At 42.0% G+C, this 21,854-nt stretch overlaps 1 protein-coding gene across 5 annotated transcripts in view; it reads right to left on the reverse strand.

The window, feature by feature from the left end:
• BICD2 (BICD cargo adaptor 2) overlaps positions 1-21,854 on the reverse strand; it is a 98,887-nt gene that overhangs the window by 18,669 nt on the left and 58,364 nt on the right. For all 5 annotated transcript variants that reach the window (XM_065687260.1, XM_065687264.1, XM_065687261.1 and 2 more), the window contains 3 exons: positions 5,537-5,689; positions 2,840-3,292; positions 785-1,804 (listed from right to left, as the gene is read on the reverse strand). In XM_065687260.1, the coding sequence (XP_065543332.1) occupies positions 785-1,804; positions 2,840-3,292; positions 5,537-5,689 (1,626 nt within the window). The remainder of the gene's footprint in view (positions 1-784; positions 1,805-2,839; positions 3,293-5,536; positions 5,690-21,854) is intronic.

A 21,854-nucleotide genomic window follows, 5' to 3' on the forward strand; every position in this document is an offset into this window, starting at 1 on the left:
TTAAACTTTACATACTTCAAATACAAAACAGTCTATCTAGTATCTCTATAATTAAATGCATTCATCAATCACTTGCACAATTCTCTAAACCCTACAGCATTTTGCCTTTTTGCCTTTTGTTTTGAGACACCTTTATTAAAATGTGCAAAAACCCCCTGAAAGTATGTATATATTTCTTAAACAACACTATACTTTTTTTAAAGACAACTTTAATTTGCATTACTTTAACTTCAGAGGAGACAATGAAGCATGTCACATGTGTCTTAACGGCAGTTATTTTCATCTACAGCACTAAGGTGTATCAAATGGCACAGACCAATCCCCAAGCCCTACTTAAAACCTTTCACCCCTGTTATCTGGACCATGTTCTTATATCACATCCTCATCTTAGTAGGCTTTTATTTTGCAGCTTGAGAGAGAAGAGTACTTAACTCTTTTGAGTTACTACTCAAAATTAATACTAGAATTAGGTTGCTACTAGGATTCTTTCAAGTAGAAAGTAAGATTTACCTCTTCATTTTAGGTGTCTTACATGAAATTTAACCTGATATAATTCAGACAGGCAGTAAGCTTAATAAATAATCTCATGAGTATGTGACAAGCAAAAGTCAGTTAAAGCCACCGTCCTGAGCTTTACAGGACAGCTGTGTGCCTCTAATGAAACAGCCTGCTTCAGTCTGGTACCAACTGAGGGTATGGCAGCATGACCTCAAAGATTCATTCTCTTGTGTTTATGACTTTACTCCCTGACACTATAACCTTCACATCTCTTAAACCTAGTTACCTGTTTATTGGCCTTCAGTACAGTTCTCAGAGTTGCTATCTGTTCTCTCTTGGTGCTCAGCAGGGACTTCAACTTCAGGATTTCTTCCATGAGTGCTTCTTTGTCTTTGTCCACCACCGGCCCAAGTTCTTGAGTGGCAACACGCTGCCTGGACAACTCGGTGGTTCTGTCTACAGCAGCTTGCAGGTGTTTGATCTGATCCCGGATTATAGCAATCAAATTGTAAATATTCATTGGTTCCTTCTGAGGATCTGACATAGGCGATGGCAGCAATGACACTGGAGATGGACTGCTGTCACCACTTCCATTCTCTGCTTTTCCTAGCTCTATAGTTAACAGCCCTTTAGAAAGGAGAATGGGAGACCTTCTTCCCTTGGCCTCTGGACTACTGTGTCCACCTTTACCTTCCTTGTAGTAATCCAGCATCACTCTGTTTGGAGTTTCATTGTTGCACATGCAGACATGGTGATATAAATTGGCCAGTTCTTCACTGAAGGTGACTAGCTCATCTTGGGCCACACTGAGGCTGCCCTGTGTTTCTCCAGCAACATCACTGACTTTCTTTAGCTCCTTCTCCAGCCTGGCCACCTGTTCTCTGTCATGCCTACTGGATTTTTCTAGGGAGGTGATCTTTTCAGTGAGAGCTTGGCTCTCGGTCTCGTATCTGCTCTTCTCTTCCTCATACTTAGACTCACATTCTTTGTATTTGGCCTTAACATTTTTGAGCTCCTCTTTTAGGTCAGTAATTTCTGCCACAGCCACTTTGTACTTGCATTCCAGGATCTCTGGCCCATTGATATCAACTTCATAATAGTCTCCATCTTCATGGCTGTCTCTGTCCTTCTCATTGTCCAGGGCAGACTGATGTTCCTTGCTAACCTGGAGTTTCTTCATCGCATTTAGGTTTTCTGTGAGTCTGCCAACTTTTTCATGCTGCTCAGAGAGGGCCCCCCGTGTATTTTCCAGCTGCTTCTGCGATTCCTGTAGTGTTGTTAACAAGTTCACCTTTTCTCTTTCCATCTGAAATGCACAAACACGAACATATACATAAAGGAAACTTTGTATCACTTAAATGGTTTTATTATAAAAGACAGCAATTTAGCCAAGATCCATATGGTTACAGAAACCCAATCACTTGCACATTACGTGTGCTATTTAATTTATTCTAAAGGTTATTAATTTTTAATTTATTAAAAAGCTATCTCAGTCATTCTAACGCTATGTCGAGCACAGTGTTCCTTGCCAATTCTTTCTCATTTTCACTTCAAAATCCATATTATACATTCTTCCATAGCTGATGGTCTCAGTGTCAAAATATTCTTCCAGCTGAAGATAAGCAAAAGTTTACTATTATCTTTCAAATTATCAAGTTATGAGAAATAGCATTAGAAAAAACAATTAGAAAACTTGCAGCTAGCCTATGGTGGAAACTTGGAGTTTCATGAAAGACTCAGAAATACTGAAACTTTCTCCTCTGAAAGGTTTCATTTTGAAAAAATCCAGCTATTTTTTCCACAAAGGCTTTTTCTATGGAAAATTTAAAAAGTGCTTGACAAAACTTTAAAACATTTCTGGGCAACATAAATATACATCTTGTTTCAAACTCTCCAACCTCGCAATAGCACAAATGTAACATAGAAATGCTTGGTACTTATTAAAATTTCATGTTCTTTGAACTAATTAGAGAAAGGAGTTCTGGTGTATAAAAATTTTGGGGAAGATAACTGGGGTAACTACCAATTTTCAAACAAAGTACTATCTTTCTCGCTAGGAACACAATGAAGTAGACACACCATGTACTGCACAAAAGATGCACTACAATTGTCCTCCAAACACAGGACATGACTGCTAGTTTTTCTGCACATGAGAACAGCAGCATGCTGTATTTTTTCTCTGACAAATTTTTAACACCCTCAAGTTCTAAATCAATCAGAGCCTTTACAAATATAGTTCATACTGTATGCAGTCCATGTGAGATATTGAAAAGACTGAAATAACCCCAGTAAACTCTAGCAGCTATTTGGAACTACACAGTTGTTTAGGAAGCTCATATACCTGTACAAGCTGTTGTTTCAGCTTCTGGATTTCAGAAATGTTTAATTCACTTAGAAGATCTGAAACCAGACTTGGGGCTGGTGGGAAGCTTTCATTTTTCTTGGGTGTTGATGTACTATTCTTGCCACTGCTGAGCTTGCTGAGGCAGTTTTGTTCGAATCCATTCATGATTTCATCATTATTGGGCTCTGTGGCCTCATCACTGAACTTAAGACCATCTAAAGAGATATTTAGATGGCTGTTGTACATGGAGTCATTGATGTTCATGTAGTGAGAGAGCTCCTTACGAAGGGTGTTCTTCTGCTCTCGCTCTGTCTTCAGTGTCTCTAAGGCTTCCTCAAGCTGGCGTTCGGAGATCTCCTTCAGCCGTATGGCATCTTCTAGCTGGCTGTTGAGAAATTCTGTTTCCTCTTCAAGCCTTTTGATTTCATGTTTCAGGCCTTCAAACTCCACCTGGAGATTATACAAACACAGGGGGCACAGGGGAACAGTAATGAAAATGTCTACCTGCAAGGCACCAAATACTTTTGAATGTTTGGTTCAGCAAATATGGTGAGAATAGATTCACTTTTTTTCAGTACTAGAGTCTAGTTTTGGCACTTTGACTCTAAGCTGCTTACACTACTTACCTTCACAAAGAGCATGGAAGAAAATTTCTAAGCAAAACACAAATGAGCTGATCTATTCCAGCTTAATTGAGACAGGTGGGAGATAAAGGATGTGATAAAGGAATAACAAAACAGGCTTTCCTAGCACATTATGAAAATTCCTTCTCTGATTAACAAATTCCCTGTCCAACCTTCCCACAAATTCAAGCTCCACATTTTTAAAATCCAGCATTACAAAGCTATGCTTTTGACACTCTTGCTGCACTGATGTAAAAATATGCCACCAGGCTTAACTCTGCTTTATATATTCAAAATAAAACATTTTATCATCTCTGTCACCATCATCATTTTCAGCACATTTTGAAAGAGCTACAATTTACAGACTCTACACTTCAGACTCTCAATGCTGCTACATGAAATTTGATGTCACATCTAAGTTTTATGTATAAAATTGCCTTTTTTTAAACCTCTCTTACACTGAAGTTATGAACACCAACAGCTGGGGTAAAATTTTGAATCCCTTGGACAAAAAAAAAAATGCCTAAAGAATACTTTATCTTAACCTTGAAAGGAAAACATGCCACATGATACATTTATTTTTGCCAGCTGCTAAAGGAATTTTAGATGCCAACATATAGCAACCTGGTGGTGCTGAACCACACCTGATTTAAAAACCAGGAACCAATTATGCTAATTCAGTTTTGCAAGTTATTCCTGGGAAAACTTGATGGCTTCTTCTAGTTTGTCAGTAGGATAATGAAAGCTTACTGAAATTCATCAAGTAAGATTAGCAATAATCCACTACCATGAACAGAATTAGCTCTTTGTTCTATATATGTCTATATATGAGATCAAATATTCAAGACTGCAGTCTATTTCCAAAGGCTGCAGAATACAAACAGGTAGCCAATAATTACTAGTAACTCATAAGCAAGATAGCATCTGAGCGAAAGTTAGCTCAACCCATAATGACAGCACTCTTGAACATTGGTATTTTAGAATGTGAACACTGAGCTTCCACTTGCTCCTCCAAGTACAATGAATGAAATAAAAATGTCCCTATTTTGGGCACATGAGCAAGGCCAAAATGAAAAAAACATTGACATGGAATTTCACCTGGAGATAAATGAAATATATCCAATATCCCAAATACCTTGCTTGGCAGGCAGCTTTCATTCAGAACCCTGAAGGAGTTCTGAAGCAAATCCTATAAGGTTTTTGCTATGTGTTCATTACAACAGATGGTATTAACACTATTTTTTTTTAGGAGCTTGTATTTTAGGAATATTATACCATTTTCTCAAATGGAATCTGAAGTTTTATTTATATAATAAGGATGACGGGTATCTGAAGAATAAAAATAACAAGTCCCCATCGGACAGGTGAAGATAAGCAAATCATGCCAAAGGCCACATCTAACAACACATCTAAGCTAACTACCTCTGCTAATGGTGACTCAGGAAAATTCTTCAGTTGTTCAAAAAATGCAGTTTTCTAAAATTCTGAAAATAGCAGGAACTGCGCAATTAAAAATGTGACCTTTTGGATGAGCAGTCACCCAGGTCTGACATTATAAAGCAAATGTAACAGTAGCCCATGTTTAATGAAAGTAGCTGCAAGAGAGGAAGAGTATACAACTGGAGAGACAAAGTAAGAAATAAGTAGCATTAAAAATGTATGTTCAGAAATGTATCTGCTTACAGATACTGTAGAAGAGGACAGACGAATGGGTGGATGGACGGGTAGATGGGAGAGTACTGCAAAGAGACATTGAAAAACTAGTGTAGCAAAGACTAAACCAAGTAACAAAGCAGACTGGTAGAAACTTCACTTCCATCAAGGACAGAGCAGGCAGTGGAATGACTTGGAGGTCAAAGTAGAAGCAATAAAGTCTTAAGACAGTGTATAAAAAGAGACAGAAAGGACTTAAACATTTTGGGACAACTCTTGGTACTAAAAGACAGAGATTATAGTCTCAAAAGCAGTACAAAAAATAAGTGGTTGGATGCTGAAATGAAACAGAACCATGCTGTAACACAGGAATTAACTGTTGCTACCAAATCAATGCTCACTATTTTGAAAAACTTGCCTGGTTTTGCTTCAGAACAGACACTTGTTTCTGGAGAGAGATGTTTTCCTCTTCAAGCTCAGTGTAGTCTTGCAGCAAACGTGCTTCTCTGAATTTATATTCCTTAATATCATCTCGTAGACGAGCCCTTTGAATCTCCACATTCTGATTGACCTGGAAAAACAAATGAACCCCACAATGATGGTGATTTGGACAGATAATTATTAATTTTTCTTACGTGCACTAATCAATTAGATTCTATTCAAATAAATTCTTCCTCCCACCTCCCCCACTCTCCCAAATGATATACAGAAACCCAAGTCATTTATACACAATAATTAAATTTTATTTTCTGTCTTCTCTTACAAATTCTCACCCCTGACTCAGAGAAAAGTCAATGAGCAAGCAGGGAAAGCAACATTCACACCTGCATCTCACTGGCTGTCAAAAGTTTTCCAGATCAGAAGTCAATGCCGGAATCTGTTAACACTTAAACAAGATGGGCCTTTTCACAAGAGACAGACAGATGCAGATGACTCCAGACTTTTTGGACATGTATTTGCTGCTGCTTTTCAACAGACCTTCCCTTTAGCCCAATGCAATAATTTGGAAATATGTTCTAACGAAACCCTTTGGAGAGAGACACTTTGAGTTAAACCTCAAACGAAACCCAAGATCCAGGTAGAAAGAAACTAACTGTGGTTGACTTATAAAATGTTCCCTCCCCTCAGCCCCAAGACTTGTGCAAGACCTCAAAGAAAGACCTAAAAAAAAAAAATTAAATAAAAATTAAAAAATTAATATACTGATGGAGGATGATCTTTAGATCTTTTGTGACTATACAAAGACACTTGAATAAATTGAGCTAGCACATATCTAGTTGTGTGAATGGCTCAATGTACTTAGCCCTTATTTTTTCAACATTATTTTCCTTCAAGCCACATTTTAAATCCTCAATTAAAACAAAGGGGAAAATACATCCTGAAACATTAGCAGAAATTTTTTCAGAGATGGGAAAATAGGCAGTATAGTTGCCTATGAAAATAGTGTCCAGGTATTTTAGCAGCTGTACCTGTGAAGTCACAGGATGGTTTTCCAAACAGTTCTAAATCAGTGCAAAACAAAGGTGAGCTCATGAAAGAAGCTGCCTACCAATTCAGCTATGTAGGTTATGTATTTTGTTTCTGGTTCCATCTATCTAGCAGCCTAGCTGGGAAAGCCTAATCCTCTGGTATACAGACTCGGCTTCCCTTAGCATTCTCCACTTCTGGTTAGAAACAGGAATGCCATCAATGAATAAAATCCAGTCTCAGTCCCTTTGCAAGCATGCAGCAGGAATACACAGAAGAAATACAACACAAGTATCAACAGACCCCTACAGAAAGCTAAGAGATAAAGGAAATGTTCACAGCAGAAGCAAACTTGAATCTGATACGTTCTGAACACAAACACAGAATCACCTGCAACTGTTAAGACCAATACATGTAAATTGTAGCTCCCCACAAGTCAGGTACAGAAAGATTATATGCTAGAAACCTGCCTGCTTATTTTTAGCAATGAAGACCACTGCTTCCCAGCACATTGAGAAGCTAAAAATCAACATTAGTTGCTGAAACCAGACACTACAGCAAAGCAATGCAAATAAAAAGTTGCTACATTCCATGTTCCAGGCCTAAGCAACTGTTGGCTCTATCTTTGCACAGACCCAGGGCGCATAGGGAAAGGTGCCTGAAGGTATCTGAAGGCTACCAGCTGACATGAATTCAAATCCCGACTTCTTCCTCCTTAACTGCAATGAAGACCTCTTGCCTTTGGCAGAGCCTTCAGCCAGACAATCCAAACTGTTTAACAGTTAGTCATCGTCTCAGCTTTGCCTCAGCAGAGTTGTGCAAGGAGTCCCTCTGGCCTGCACGGTGCTAGAAATCACAGGGACCAGTTTGAATCTGTCCTTGCTTGCATGTAAGCAATGATAAACAGCTAGGATGCTATTTTCCACACTTTCTACAGGAGAATAAATGTGGTGTGAGTTGCACATATTGCACCTCTCTTTTGATTTTTGTACCCTGCAGGATACCCTGTTGTGGGTATCAAAAAGAGTTTTGTACAAATTAGGAGACCTTATCCATAATTTTCCCAGTTCCTGAATAAAACATTCCGAAGTTTCACCCAGTTCCGAAGTGAAATGGAAGACCTCCCACAAAGTTACTGGTGAGCTGCTCTCCCCACCATTCAGGTTGCGTTGCTCCTCTTACTCTCTTGATGATATAATCTTTGCAGAGGTCAATGCCTGGAGAAATCACTGGAGCCAGTCTTTTCTGAAGAAGGAACGACTTCTGCCAAATTGTGCCCATTTAATTCAGAGCAGCAGTAAGAGCTCGTTACTTAATGTGAAAGTACTGCCATGTTCAGCCTACCACAAGAAAAATCATTCCATTGCAGTGTGTGCAGAAAGGCCAGGTTTAAAAATAGCTCCCTTGCTTCCTGACTGGGGAAGGAAGATATAACCCAGATTTATTGGCTGTTTAGCAAGCTGTGCATTCAGCTTGCTCTTAACATTTTCTTGTCAAATAAACGTGCATGCTTGCAAGCTGCAGGGTTAATTAAACTGGGTGCCATGCTAGCTCATACATCTGACCAAATGCCAAGATTTTTTCTGCAGGGAAGTGAAGCTGCTGCATCCTTCCTTAATCAGATTTTTCTGTTACCCATATGGAAAGTGGTATTTATGTGTTTTAAGACAGACACTGCACATGTCCTCACAGGTGGTGCTTTACAATTCCCCAAGTCTATAGAAATGGTGAGCTGCCCTAGCGATATGTTTTAACCTTTGTGTAACTCTTGTTCCTTCAATGGCTTCTTCCTTCCTCCTCTGTCTGCAATACAGGGGACAAGGGGGAGCGGGGTCACATGGGCAGGCCTAGCTGGGCTCTCAGCTTTATGAAATCCTACTTCCACCTAAAGCAAATCACACAGCACTTTAGAATATCAGTTACCACAGTGGAGAACTGATGGCTGCTGAGTATTCATCTACCTAACAAAATTCCTCAACTTCTCAACCTAGAGAATATTCCCACTACACAGAAGCCTCCCATCCATCCTGTCTAGGAAAAGACTGCAATATGAAAGTGATTTTGACTGATCTAAAGGCCATAGACCAACCCTGCTCCTGCTGCTAGAAAGCTGATCTTCAGCATTTTCATTCTCTCAGCTTTGCCTTGGCAGAGCTCTGCAGAGTCCATCTGGGCTGCACAGTGCTAGAAATCACAGGGACCAGTTTGAATCCGCCCTTGATTACATGCAAACTATGATAAACAGCTAGGATGCTATTTTCCACACTTTCTGCAGGAGAATAAATGTGCTGTGAGTTGCACGTATTCCACCTCCTCGTCTGATTTTTGTTCCCTGCAGGATATCTGTTGTGGGTATCAACCTGACTGTGCTCGGAAACAGTGGGTATGTGCCATGTGAACTGAAGATCTTCAGATCTTGTCTCTTGGTCCAAGAATACTGCAACTTCTGTTAGGAAAAAGAAATCACGCCAGGTTTGCTCAGAGGAAGATGAGGGAGAAAAAGCCATCATAAGAAGGTGCTGCTGGCTACACATGGTTGCTGGTCTGCCTCTGCCCCAAAAGCATTTACCCACTGCCAGGGACTGCGAACAGACTTGTCATGCAGGTGATCTCCACTGCTGTGTGAAAGTCGAGGCTTCTAATAATTAGAACAGTTCTAACAGCTTAGAAACAGTTTGATCTAATGGAACTTTCGGTACTTTTTTTTTTTTTTCTCTCATATAGTTTATATATAATTATAGAATCAATCAGGTTGGAAAAGACCTTTAAGATCACATCCAACCACTACCCCAGGACTGCCAAGACCACCACTAAACCATATCACTGAGGGCCTCATCTACATGGGTTTTGAACACTTCCAGGGATCTTGCTTGTTACTTGGGAGAAGAGAATGACCCCCACCTCACTACAACCTCCTTTCAGGTAGTTGCAGAGAGTGATAAGGGTCCCCTTGAGCCCTCTCTTCTAAACAACCTAGAATTAAACTCCCCAGGTCCTTCAGCCATTCTTTATTGTACTTATTCTCCAGAACATTCACCAGCTCTCCATTGCCCTTCTCTGGCCCCCTCCAGCACCTGAATGTCTCTCCTGCAGTGAGGGGCCCAGAACTGAACACATGGTTCGAGGTGTGGCCTTCACCAGTGCCCAGTACAGGGGGTCAATCACTGCCCTGGCCCTGCTGGCCACGCTATTTCTGGTACAGGCCAGGATGCCATTGGCTTCTTGGCTGCCTGGGCACAAGCTGCTCATGTTTGGCTCCGTCAATCAGCACTCCCAGGTCCTTTCCCATGAGCAGTTTCCAGACGCTCTTCCCAAGCCTGGAGTGTTCCACAGGATTGTTGTGGCCCAAGTGCAGGACCCAGCACTTTGTCTTGTTGAACCTCATCCCATTGGCCACAGCCCATCAAGCCAGCCTGTCCAGATCCCTCTGCAGAGCTTCCTACCCTCCAGCATATCAACATGTCCACCCAATTTGGTGTCATCTGCAAATTTACTGAGGGTGCCCTTGATCCCCTCATCCAGATCATCAGTGAAGGTATTAAACAACAGTGGCCCTAACACCGAGCACTGAGGGACACCACTAGTGACCAGTCTCCAACTAGATGTGCTGCCATTCACCACCGCTCTTTGGGCTTGGCCATCCAGCCAGTTTTCAATCCAGTGAAGAATCCTCCTGTCCAGGTCATGAACAGCCAATCTGCCTAGGAGAAAACTGTGGGAGACACAGTCAAATGCTTTACTTAAGTCCAAATAGACAATGTCCACAGCCTTTCCCTCATTAACAGGCAGGTCACTTAATCATAGACTGAGATCAGGTTGGTCAAGCACAACCTGCCCTTAATGCTGACTGGGCCTGATCCCTCCGTTTTCTTGCACATGCTTTATGATCTCACTTAGGATGTTTTGGGATAATGCTCCCAAATAGCTCTGAAGTTTTAATGGAAAACAAGCAGCTGCACTGAAACTTTTGATCGCAAATGTACAAAAATGGCCTTCATTCTGGTTGTGGGGTGGTTGGGTTTTAGGGTATTTTAATGTATTTATTTTAATATTGTTTTATTTATTCGTTTGGGGTTTTTTTCAGGGTTTTTTATTTACCTGTCCTCCCATTATTAATGATGTGAGGGCTGGAGAACCTGTGCTCTGGAGCCAGGCTGAGAGAGCTGGGCTGGGGCAGCCTGGAAATGAGAAGGCTCCTGAAGGGGAGAACTTAGAGCAGCTCCAGTGCCTAAAGGGGCTGCAGGAAACCCAGAGAGCGGCTTTGGACAAGGGCCTGTAGGGACAGGACAAGGGGAATGGTTTTAACCTGCCCGAGGGGAGACTGAGATGAGCTCTTAGGCAGAAGCTTTTCCCCATGAGGGTGCTGAGGCGCTGGCACAGGGTGCCCAGAGAAGCTGCGGCTGCCCCATCCCTGGCAGTGTTCAAGGCCAGGTTGGACACAGGAGCTTGGAGCAAGCTGCTCTAGTGGAAGTTGTCCCTACTCGTGGCAGGGGTTGGAACTGGGTGAGCTTTAAGGTCCCTTTCAACCCAAAGCAGTCTGTGATTCTGTGGCTAGCCAAACACCCCGTGAAAAGTTCATGGGACCTGATGAAATCCATCCACAGGTCCTGAAGGAGCTGGCAAATGAAGTTGCTAAGCCACTGCCCATTATATTTGAAAACTCATGGCAGTCAGGTGAAGTTCCTGATGACTGGAAAAAGGGAAATATAACCCCCATTTTCAACAGGGGGAAAATGGAAGACCCAGGGAATTACAGACCAGTCAGTCTCACCCCTGTGCCTGCCAGATCATGGAACAGATTCTCCTCAAAACCATGCTGAAGCACAGGAAAAACAACAAGGTGGTTGGTAACAGCCAGCATGGCTTCACTAAGAGGAAATCCTGCCTGACCAATCTGGTGGTCTTCTATGATGGGGCCACAGAACTGATGGACAGGGGCAAAGCAGTTGACATCATCTACCTGGACTTGTGCAAAGCATTTGAACTAGATGACCTTAAGGTCCTTTCCAAGCCTAAGCAGTCTATGAACCTATGACAAAGCCTCTTAGCATGGATACATACACCTCAGGGTTTTCTTTAGTTGAGATTAATGCTGTGTCACCACCTACTGATGTACTCAGCTCAACATTTAATTGGTTTTCTTTTTTTTCTTTTTTAAACCATTAGATAGAAAGCTGTGAAGCTGTGACATTAAGAATGGGTTATCACAACACTAGAGAACAAAGAAATGCACTGTCACGAATTTCTTTTCTGCACAATATTAAGAGACCTGAGCTGAGACTCAGTTTGCATAGCGTATTCTGGAGCCACTTAAAACTGACAACTGCTTAGTCAGCATTAAGTCTTACTACAGTATGTATATCCTATTACTTAATGTGTTGCTTGGTATCTGTTCAAACATTTGATCCAGTCCAGAGTAAAATCCAAAGCACATTCTCAAACCCTTTCATTTTCATGGGGAGGGTTAATATCTGAACACTTGTAGTAATACATCCCTTACTTTTGACTAAGTTCTTTGTATAAGGATGAAGCCTTGCTCTAGCAATGCTCTCCAGCTGGAAGCTTACAACCCACGTGAGGATAAAAACACACACCCCTTGACCCCTAATGGGTGCTCTTCGTCTGGAAGTCCACTGGGCACTAAACACTGGCACTGGTGCAAGCCCACAGACACAGCAGCAGTGGTGCAATGTCTTCACAAAAACAAACAGATCAGTGCTGTAGAAGAAGCTGGGAGGACTGGAATGAACCTTGTGATCAGAAATGGGGGCACTGATAAGTCTCTGAGATCAGAGGATGACTTCTTGAATCCATCTACAGCTGCTTTTCAAATTTCAAATCTAAATGCTTAGCAGCTTTCCGTATCCTTTACTGCCACAAAGAAAAGATTTAACCCTTCCAAGGTCTGACAATAAACTTTTAGGTAGCTGTCATCATCTTTTGACTCCAGAAGGGCTGGCTGAGCCAAGCCAGCTCTAAGAAGGGTCACTGCTACCCAATGTGACCCAAAGCAAGTTTTGAAGGGTTTTCCATGTGCTGTGTTTGCATTTTCAGATGCTAATAAAACAAGCTTGAGGCTTCCCTCAAGCTGAAAGGAAAAGGAAGAGCTCAGTAGCTGAGACAACAGCCCTCTGCATTCAAGGCTTGCCCATCATCTGCCAGGTTTGGGTAGGGCACAGGGATGTCCTTCCCTGGAGGACAGCTGAACTCAAGATACACCTCAGGAATAGCTGAACTCAAGCTCTGACTGCAATAGTTCTCCCTGTGGATGCAAACTAGCAAGGGACTGTTTAGATGAACCATGCTTCCGGGAAAACAGAATGAACAGTAGACTAGCTAGACTTACACTAGAAGCATAAAGAGCCTTTGCTGTCTCTTCTCAGTTTAGTCTACAGCCCACACTTAGGGGAATAAATTAGTAATAAATATGTATTTCCAATAGTAGCTCTAAGTCACATTTAACTAAGTACAGATAGTGACACACATATATATATACGCACACACATCGTGACATCAAACATACTTTTTATTTATATTTCAGATTGAGACTGCTTATCAAAAGCTAATAACCAAAATCAGTCTCCCCTATATCTGCACTCCAGAGAAAAGAGCCATAAAACCTACAAGTGAGATACTGCTCTGCCTGGAGAAGCAGTGGTGGCTCTAAAGAGTTACAGAACAAGAAATCACAGAGCAAGCTTGGAAACAGTAATTTGATGAAATTGATTTCAAACCTTGAAAGCTCTCAGGGTTTCATTTCCCAACTGAAGCATATAATTTAGACTCCTCTAATGCATCAAGTGTCTTAGGAAAGTCAAAACCATGAAATCTACTGTGATAATTTGTTACAGAACAGCCTCAGGACAGATGCAGTGATGAGCTGGCAGTAATGGCGAGGATGTGGCAGGGAATACCTTCAACACCACTGGACCTTTCCTTGACATCATGGCAGCTGATATCCTCAACAGTCTTGCTTGTTCATAACCAAGCCAAAACAAGTCTAATGTTTCAGTATTTTCATAAACCTCTTTTTCTAGCCCATTGATAGCTTCTAAATGCTTTTCTCCCTGGTAAAGTTCTTTTTTCATTGTTACCTTTGTTTTCTGATTTTAATATACTTCTGTTAATCTGTGAGAATTACTGACCAAAACCCTCCCACTTAATAACACTACAGAAGAACTACTCTGTGCTGTGCTCTGTAGTCTAAAACTGCAGTTGCACTCTGCTGTTGTTCCTTTGCAAATCCATGTTAAGTTTGTCCCACCAGGAATATCCACAAACCACATATTTTCAATAATCATGAGTACAACATTCTCTTGTTAATTAAAAACTGCCCTCCCCTGTTCCAAGGTCTGTTGGAGGCTCATTTATTTTCTTACTCATATCTCTTGCTTTAATATTAAAGGCCTATTTTAAAGTTTATAACCCATTTACGGTGGTGACGGTCTTTCTCAGGCAGATTTAACACTGGCAGTGTGACAGCAGGCCAGCAGCAACTTTATGGGTCTGCAGCACTAGACACCATAAATACAGACTTAACAGAATTTATAACCAAAACAATATTGACAAAAAAGTAGAAGTTAGTACAGCACCAAAAATTAGAGGTCTCCTGTTGACTTAATTTGGCCATAACTAATTTCTATGCAAAGCGTGAGAAAAAAAGCTTTGGCTAAATTTGCACTCCCAGCATTAGTAGCCTGTTTTCACGAGGTGCCACACCTCCTGGACGTGGAAAGTGCTTAGTTTACACTACCCAATCTTTCCAATCTTTCAGCAGCCTTGTTTACCACTTTGCAGGACAGACTTTAGTAACTTTCTAATGACTTAATACAATTACTTCATACGTCTTATGAAACCTCTTTCCCTTTTCACAGCTTTATTTCAGACAGTGTGTTACATCGAGCTTGTATTCTTCAGAAACAGTGTAGGGACACAGCAATTGGATCTTCATCAAGCAATGACCAGAAGCTGTTTCCAGAGATTTCTTATTTCTCAACTATTATCTTAGAGCTACAAGAGGCTTTGAAAAGCCAAAAGTACCAAAGGGTCAGTTGCACTGAATATACTTATGCCACAGTAGCCTTTTCCTTGCAGGACACACTGTGGAGGGAGCAGTCAAGTCCTACCTGCACAACCTGGTACACGGAATCTGTGTAGCAGTAATTAGTAAGATCCTGCTTTCTCCACTCAGAAAGTGCACACTCTGTGCCTGTTATTATGCCACTGACCTATATTTCCATAAAGGAAGAAAAAAAAAATAAATCCATCTTTGGCCATTATTTTTCTAAGAACTCTTTTGATTAAACTGAATTTAATTGATTTGATTAAAATATACTGTATAAAAAATCTACATGTAGGCAAATTTGCAGTAAAACAGAAGAGTCCCTTTATCATGAAAAAAGCTATGTTCATTGACCCCATGCTAGCTTTTCCTCCTGCAAGAGCTTTTGTCCAAGTTCCAGTGAACACAAATGAACACATTGTGAAGATCAAACAGCTCTGTTAGAATAACCACCAGAACATACACCACTGTCATTAAAACACAGAAAGGGCAAGTCTTCATTCTAGATTCTTCATTTTAGGGCAAAATACCATGACAGCAGAAGCAGTGGCACCCCATTTTCGGAAGCAGCTGCCAGTGCCTATGCTGACACCCATCTACATTGCCAGTTAGCTGTAAGTAGTCCCAATACTGCTCCTAGAACTGCTTACTAATCTGTTACTTATCAGGATTAAATCAGTCGTTTTTTCAATCTCTGCAACACTGGAGGGTCAGAATAACCCAGTTAAGGAAACCCAAGGATACCTCTTTGCTTCCAGACCTAAGCTACCCCGTGCATAAGCGGACTGGATTTCACCGCATGTGATTATTGAGTACCTGCTTATTCTGTTCAGTGTTTCCCCTGTCAGTCTAACACACAGAGGGCAAGGCAGCTTTGGTTCATGGCAATGCCAGCGATGCTGTGTTTCTCTCACCTGCTCAGCTCTCACAGCAGCACACACCTCCCTCTGGGCAAACAAATGCTCGAAAGCAGCAGGGTTAATGAGTTTGCTACAATCACCAATTTCACTAGAGGGAAAGAATACTGAGCAATGTCAATTAAAAGAATCTGGATCCCCTCCATCTACAGATGATCCAGTGGGCATATACAGAGAGCTACAGAGGAATACTTGGTACATTACCACCCCAAACTTATTTCCCCTAAAAAAATGATCAAGAGGAATACCAGTAAAGTACATCAAAACTAAACTTCAAAGCCAAAACACAGGGTAAAAAAACCCAGATTTTGATACGGCCCCAAGTGTGGCAACAGCCCAATGTTATTTCTGATAGTACAGGCACAGCCCCTCACTAGCTTCTTATGTTTCTGCCCAAGTGCTGTTTTGTCCCAAGCCATGCTCTTAAAACCTACAGAATGTGACTTGAACACAAATCTCAGGTGCTGTTCTAAGCCAGTCCATCAGCACAGAACTGCTAGGTGAAACAAAGCAAATCTTTTCCCCAAGTGTATCCCAGTACTACTTTGTGGCATACTGTACTACATGCTCTTTCCTATTTTCAAAGGAATTCCACTCTGACTTAAACAAATCTTGCTTGCTTGGATGGCCAAGGGTCATCTACTTCAATGGAAGCAGTGCCAAGCCCAGGTGCAAAAAGGCAAATCTGCTTCTGCATCCTAAAACAGTGCTGCCAGCACAGCAGAAGTTTTCACTGAGAAGAGGGAGAGGGAGAACAAACCTCTTGAATTAACAGCTTGTAAAGTAACTTCAAGCCATGATTTCACTGATTAGAGCATTTCCACCTACCCCTGCAATAATGCATATCGATTTCACACTTTTTATAACATCACAGGTGCACGCAAGAGACTTCCTCCCTCCACTGCTCATGCTAGTCAAGACACCCTGGGCAGGCTAAAGGTTGTGATGAAGGTTACCAGGAGCTGTGACTAACAAGAAAGACTCATCCTGCTCTTCCTGCAGCTCTGATAGGCACCTAGCAATTTAATTAGATCAGAACAATGAAAAGATCACCCGGCACAGCAAGCATGCTACCTACGAGTCTTCACACAACAGAGGATTGTGGAATCTGAATTAAGACTTTGAGAATCATGTAGAGTTTTATCATGTCAGAAGAATAGTAATTTAATATTTCTTTAAAATCTGAAAATACACAGTGTTTAATACAGTGTTCAAATGGTGACTTGGAAGACCCCAATTTCCAGTATTAATTCAGTTTTGGCAGCAGCCAAAACAGCAGCCATTACAGCATGAGAAACCGCAGTTGACATCCTCCCTTTGAATGTATCAGTGCCCAACAACAGAGAAACCACAAGCAGATGCCTCCTTGAGTATGTGAAAAGCAAGCCAACTGAATTTCCATGACAATTCATCTTCTTTGGAATGTATTTTTATTATGCTTCAAATGATTACCAACTACATGCAGTGCTTCCTCCTTGTAAAAACACTCAGCTCTCACCATTCTTAAAAACAAACACCAAAAAAAGGGCTTAGCTGATCCCCAGCTGCACTGCTCACATCAGATGTAACTCCTTCAGCGTATTTTAGCACCATTTAAATACAATCCTGTCCACACAGTTGAAAAAAAAAGAAAAAAAGTAACGAATCAATGAGTATCTGCTATACACTGCTGTGGGGTATTATTTGAGCGTTACACTGGAATCCAGAAGGGACCTAAAAAACCATAGGTAATCAGCTCTGCCAGAACCTTTGTGCTCAGAGGCTTTTCCATTAGAAGTCAAGCATTGCTATGGAATTCTTGAAGAAGAAGTGGGGAAGAACCATCTTCACCCCCACAGCACTACATTGAAAGCCATGCCACACGGCTGCTTTGCTCCCATATTCGGTGCTGATGAACACACCAGTTTCTAGGAGCTCTTCTGCAGCCTCTCCTGTACAATGTAGGGAATGGCAGCACACAGTGATGTGGGATATCAACCCTGCAGCCTCTCCTGCAGGCTGGGCAACCACACCATGACCAAGCAGAGCAACCCTCAGAAGGCCTCACTGTAGCCCACCACGCAGAGCAGGACAAACACTGTGCTTTTTCTTCTTTTCTTTTTTAACCAAAATACCCTTTTCTCCACAACTCACTAGCCTGCAACCTGGTTTTATAGAAGTTCATGCAAAGCTCTCAGCTCTCTCACACAGTTCTGTTTGCTTGTATGGTTTTTGTCCGCACCTTGGCTGTAGAACTGGCCCACCACCCTCCGTATCCAACTCTCCCACTCTGGCTAACTTCGGGTTGCTGGTGGTTATATCAGCACTCAGGCAACTTCATATGGTATACAAAGCTGAAGCATAAAGCCACCCTCAAAGCAGAGGCTTTGAGCCTTGTCGTGGTTTAAACGGATCCACACAGCTCGTCCACTCACCCTCCCCCGGCTCTCCTCACTCCCGGAGGGACGGAGAGGAGAATCAGGAGAATGTAACTCCCACGGGTTGAGATAAGAACAGCCCAGTAACTAAGGTATAACACAAATCACTGCTGCTACCGCCAATGATAATACTGATAAGAGAAAATAACAAGAGAATACGATACCACCGCCAAACGAGTTTGACCCCCCCTGAAGAGAGAGTGTGCCCTTCCGGGTAACTCCCAGTTACCTCCCTGGGCATGACGTGCCATGGTATGGAATACCTCTTTGGCTGGTTTGGGTCAGGTGTCCTGTCTCTGCTTCCTCCCAGCCTCTCCTCGTCCCCAGCAGAGCATGAGACTCACAAAGTCCTTGGCCAGAATAAACATTACTTAACAACAATTAAAAACAATCGGTGTTATCAACTCTCGGCCCAGGCTGGAAGTCAAAACACAGAGCTTGCACCAGTTACTAAGAAGGAGCAAAACGGCTCCTGGTAAACCCAGGACAAGCCCACAGATGCTTTCTAGCAAGGCTCACCATATTCTTCAACTAAGCCATCACCCTTTGGTTTAGCTCCTTAAGCAAAAGAAGCTCAATCCTTGCTCTTTGTCAACATTCAACCCCAACTCTCCATTTTCTTCTTGCCTTTTTCTCTAGATTAACCACCCTGCTTCCATTTCTTTTTCTCTCCCAATTCACCCTGCCTCTATGGGATCTCCAACCCTCTGTACCTCCTAGAAGCAAGGCAGAAGTCTTTATTTATACCTTCCCTCAGTGTGACCAAAACTCTTGCACTATCAAAACTCCAAGCTGTATTGCTCCATAGCAACCAAATCTACCATCAACTTCCAGAGCTTTCCAGCCTTCCTCACTCCAATTAATCCAAATATTACTACTACAGACATCTTCTTTTCCCTTGCTCTAAGTCATATTCTCCATCAAAAATGTCCTTTTCTCTTGCTTTCTGAATTTGACACTAGTGCCATTCAGACCTCTTTTTCCATTCTCCAACACTTCTGCTTCCAAAAGCTGCAAATCCTCCTCTGCTACTGTCCTTTCTGCTTGGAAAAAGCTCTAGAGATCAAGTAGTTTTTTCTTCCTTGCTTCCCCAAGATTCTTATCATGAAAGAAAATAAATCTTTCAGCACTTGCACTTCTTTAAGCTGTTCACCTATATAAGCAGCATTGCAGATTAGATACTATTCAGAATGGGGAAAATGGTTTACTTCACACTATGCATATGTGTATGGAAGTGTTCTGTAAGCATATTTTTGCTATATGATTAACATTACCTCAAGTTTCTTTGACCTTTGTAATATATCAAAAAATATTACAGCAACAATGCTGGGAATTTAATATGATTTAGTTGCATCAAAAATGTATCCCCCCTTCCTGTTTATTTAAAAAAGAAAGAAAGAGCCCTCTTGTTTGATGCAGAAACACACATCAGACTACATGAACCACAGGACTTTAAATCTAGAATACATTGTAATAAACTAACACACTTCTGGCCACTTACCAGTAGTGCAGAGTCTGTAACTGAGAACACAATAAAATGTTGTTTCCACTTATTCTCTGCTATAATAAAAGCAATGCCTTCTTCAATCATGACTCCTGATACAGCTCTTAGGGCACAGAGGAGATGGAAGCTCTACTTCCTTGGCTGCAGGGGAGATCTGTTGTGGTTTTTTTCTGTATGAGTTACCAGTGTGTTCAAGAGGAAGAAACAGAAAGCAACCCAAAGGATTATTCAGCATCTTAGTTATAAATCCTAGTGGGAAAGAGATATACACCTGTTGTGGCCCGTAACTCAGAACCATGCAGCCGTTCTCTCACTCCCCGACTTCTTCTTCCCCCACTCCAGGAGGGATAGGGAGGAGAATGGAAAGAATGTAACTCCCATGTGTTGAGATAAGAGCAGTCCAGTAACTAAGGTGTAACACAAACCACTACTGCTACCACCAATAATAACAATGATAAGGGAAATAAAAAAGGGAACAGAATATAAAACTAAAAAGGCAAAAGGAAAAGAAAACAATAAACACCAGCGATGCACAATACAATTGCTCAGCACCCACCAACTGATACCCAGCCTGGCCCGAACAGAGATCTGGGCCTTCAGCGTAACCCCCCGCAGTTTCTATACTGGATGTGACATGCTGGGTATGGAATTCCCCTTTGGCTAGTTTGGGTCAGGTGTCCTGCCTCTGCTTCCTCCTCCCTTCCTCTGCCCCATCTCCTTGGCTGAGCATGAGACTGAGAAGTCCTTGATTGGAGTAAACATTACTTAGCAACAACTAAAAACATCGGTGTTATCAGTGCTGTTTTCAGACTAAAGTCAAAAACGCAGCACTGCGCCAGCTACTAAGGAGAAAAATAACTGCTCCTGCTGAACCCAGTACAATAACTATAACCTTAGGAATACCCTTCCTTCACTGATGATGTTAAAGAAACCTGAAGAACTTCAGCAATCAGATTACTGTATATTTACAGAAGACTTGACAGCCACCATCACTCTGAGCAGACAGGGTCACATATAACAACTTAAGCCATTAAGCTCCAAAAAATAAATGCTTCTTAGCAATTAAACCAGTCAAATATCAGAATCAGAGTCATGGAATGGTTTGGGCTGGAAGAGACCATATAGCTCATCCAGCTCCAACCCCCAGCCACGAGCACAGACACCTTTCACTAGACCAGATTGCTCCAAGCCCCGTCCAACCTGGCCTTGAACACTGCCAGTGACAGGGCAGCCAGAGTTTCTGTGTTCCAGGGCCTCATCACCCTCAGAGGAAAGATCTTATTCCTTGTATCTGATCTGAACCTTGCCTGTTTGAACCCATTACCTTTGTCCTATCACTACAGTTCCTGATGAAGAGATGTGAACAGAGGTGGGAGAGACATTGCTGGGAAGCCCAGGACACAGTATGTTCATTGTTCTAACTGCAAGGCCAAGAAAGCTGACACAAGCACCTGCAGTGTTGCTGCATCCAAGGATATGGAGAGATGACTGCAGGCAATTGCATTACTGAACATGTAAGCAGTCATGGTCAAAGGGATCTAACAGAATGTGTCTTGTTTCCAGTGACTGAAGATCAGCTTCCACTCAAAGCTTTTCTAATCAGAGTGCTGGCAACTGTGTCCTTCAGTGAAGTGTTTGGCTGCCCACAACCAGAGACTAAATTCTAGGTCTTCAACGAAGAATAAAGATGCCAGGGCTGGCTGTTTATTTGTTTTAGGTTTTTTAAAGAGCATGGATGAGCTTCATAAGCTGTAAACTCAGTTAAGAAAATTATTTACAGGATTTGACTAGAGCATGTGTGAGAGACTGATCTGAAATCAGACTCCACTGTCCACTGTCTCAAAGACTGGTATGAGAAGCTGAGATGGGATTCCATGTATCTTTTGTCTCAGAGATGGGTGGGAGGAGTTGAGGTAAGACTCTTGACTGTCCATTTCCTGAGGGATGAGTGGGAAAGAGCTAAGACCCTTAAGTCCATTACCTTGAGGACTGGTGTGAGGAACTGCAACCCATTATCCTAAGAATTGCTGCAGACACATGTGTGTACAGATGCGTGAAGTCAAAGAACTGGTTGCAAGACCAGGGGAAGTGGGCCACCAGGGAAAGCGGGCCACCAGGAATGTATAATAAGTGACACGAAGAGCAGAGGTACTCCTCCCAACTCTTCACAAAAGGGGAAAAAGGTAATCCCCAAGAGACACATTGCCAGGGAGCCATGGCCATGAGGATGACTCCAGAAAGACACCTCCACGAGGACACTCCACTAATGACTACTACGGATCCTGAGGGACACCCTCCATGAGACATCGCCGTGAGGGCAACTCCACAAGACACGCTCCATGGGGTAGCTTCAAAGGGACTCCCGAAGG

This window comes from Lathamus discolor, chromosome 7 (genome assembly GCF_037157495.1).
Source record: "Lathamus discolor isolate bLatDis1 chromosome 7, bLatDis1.hap1, whole genome shotgun sequence".
Classification (NCBI taxonomy): Eukaryota; Metazoa; Chordata; class Aves; order Psittaciformes; family Psittacidae; genus Lathamus; species Lathamus discolor.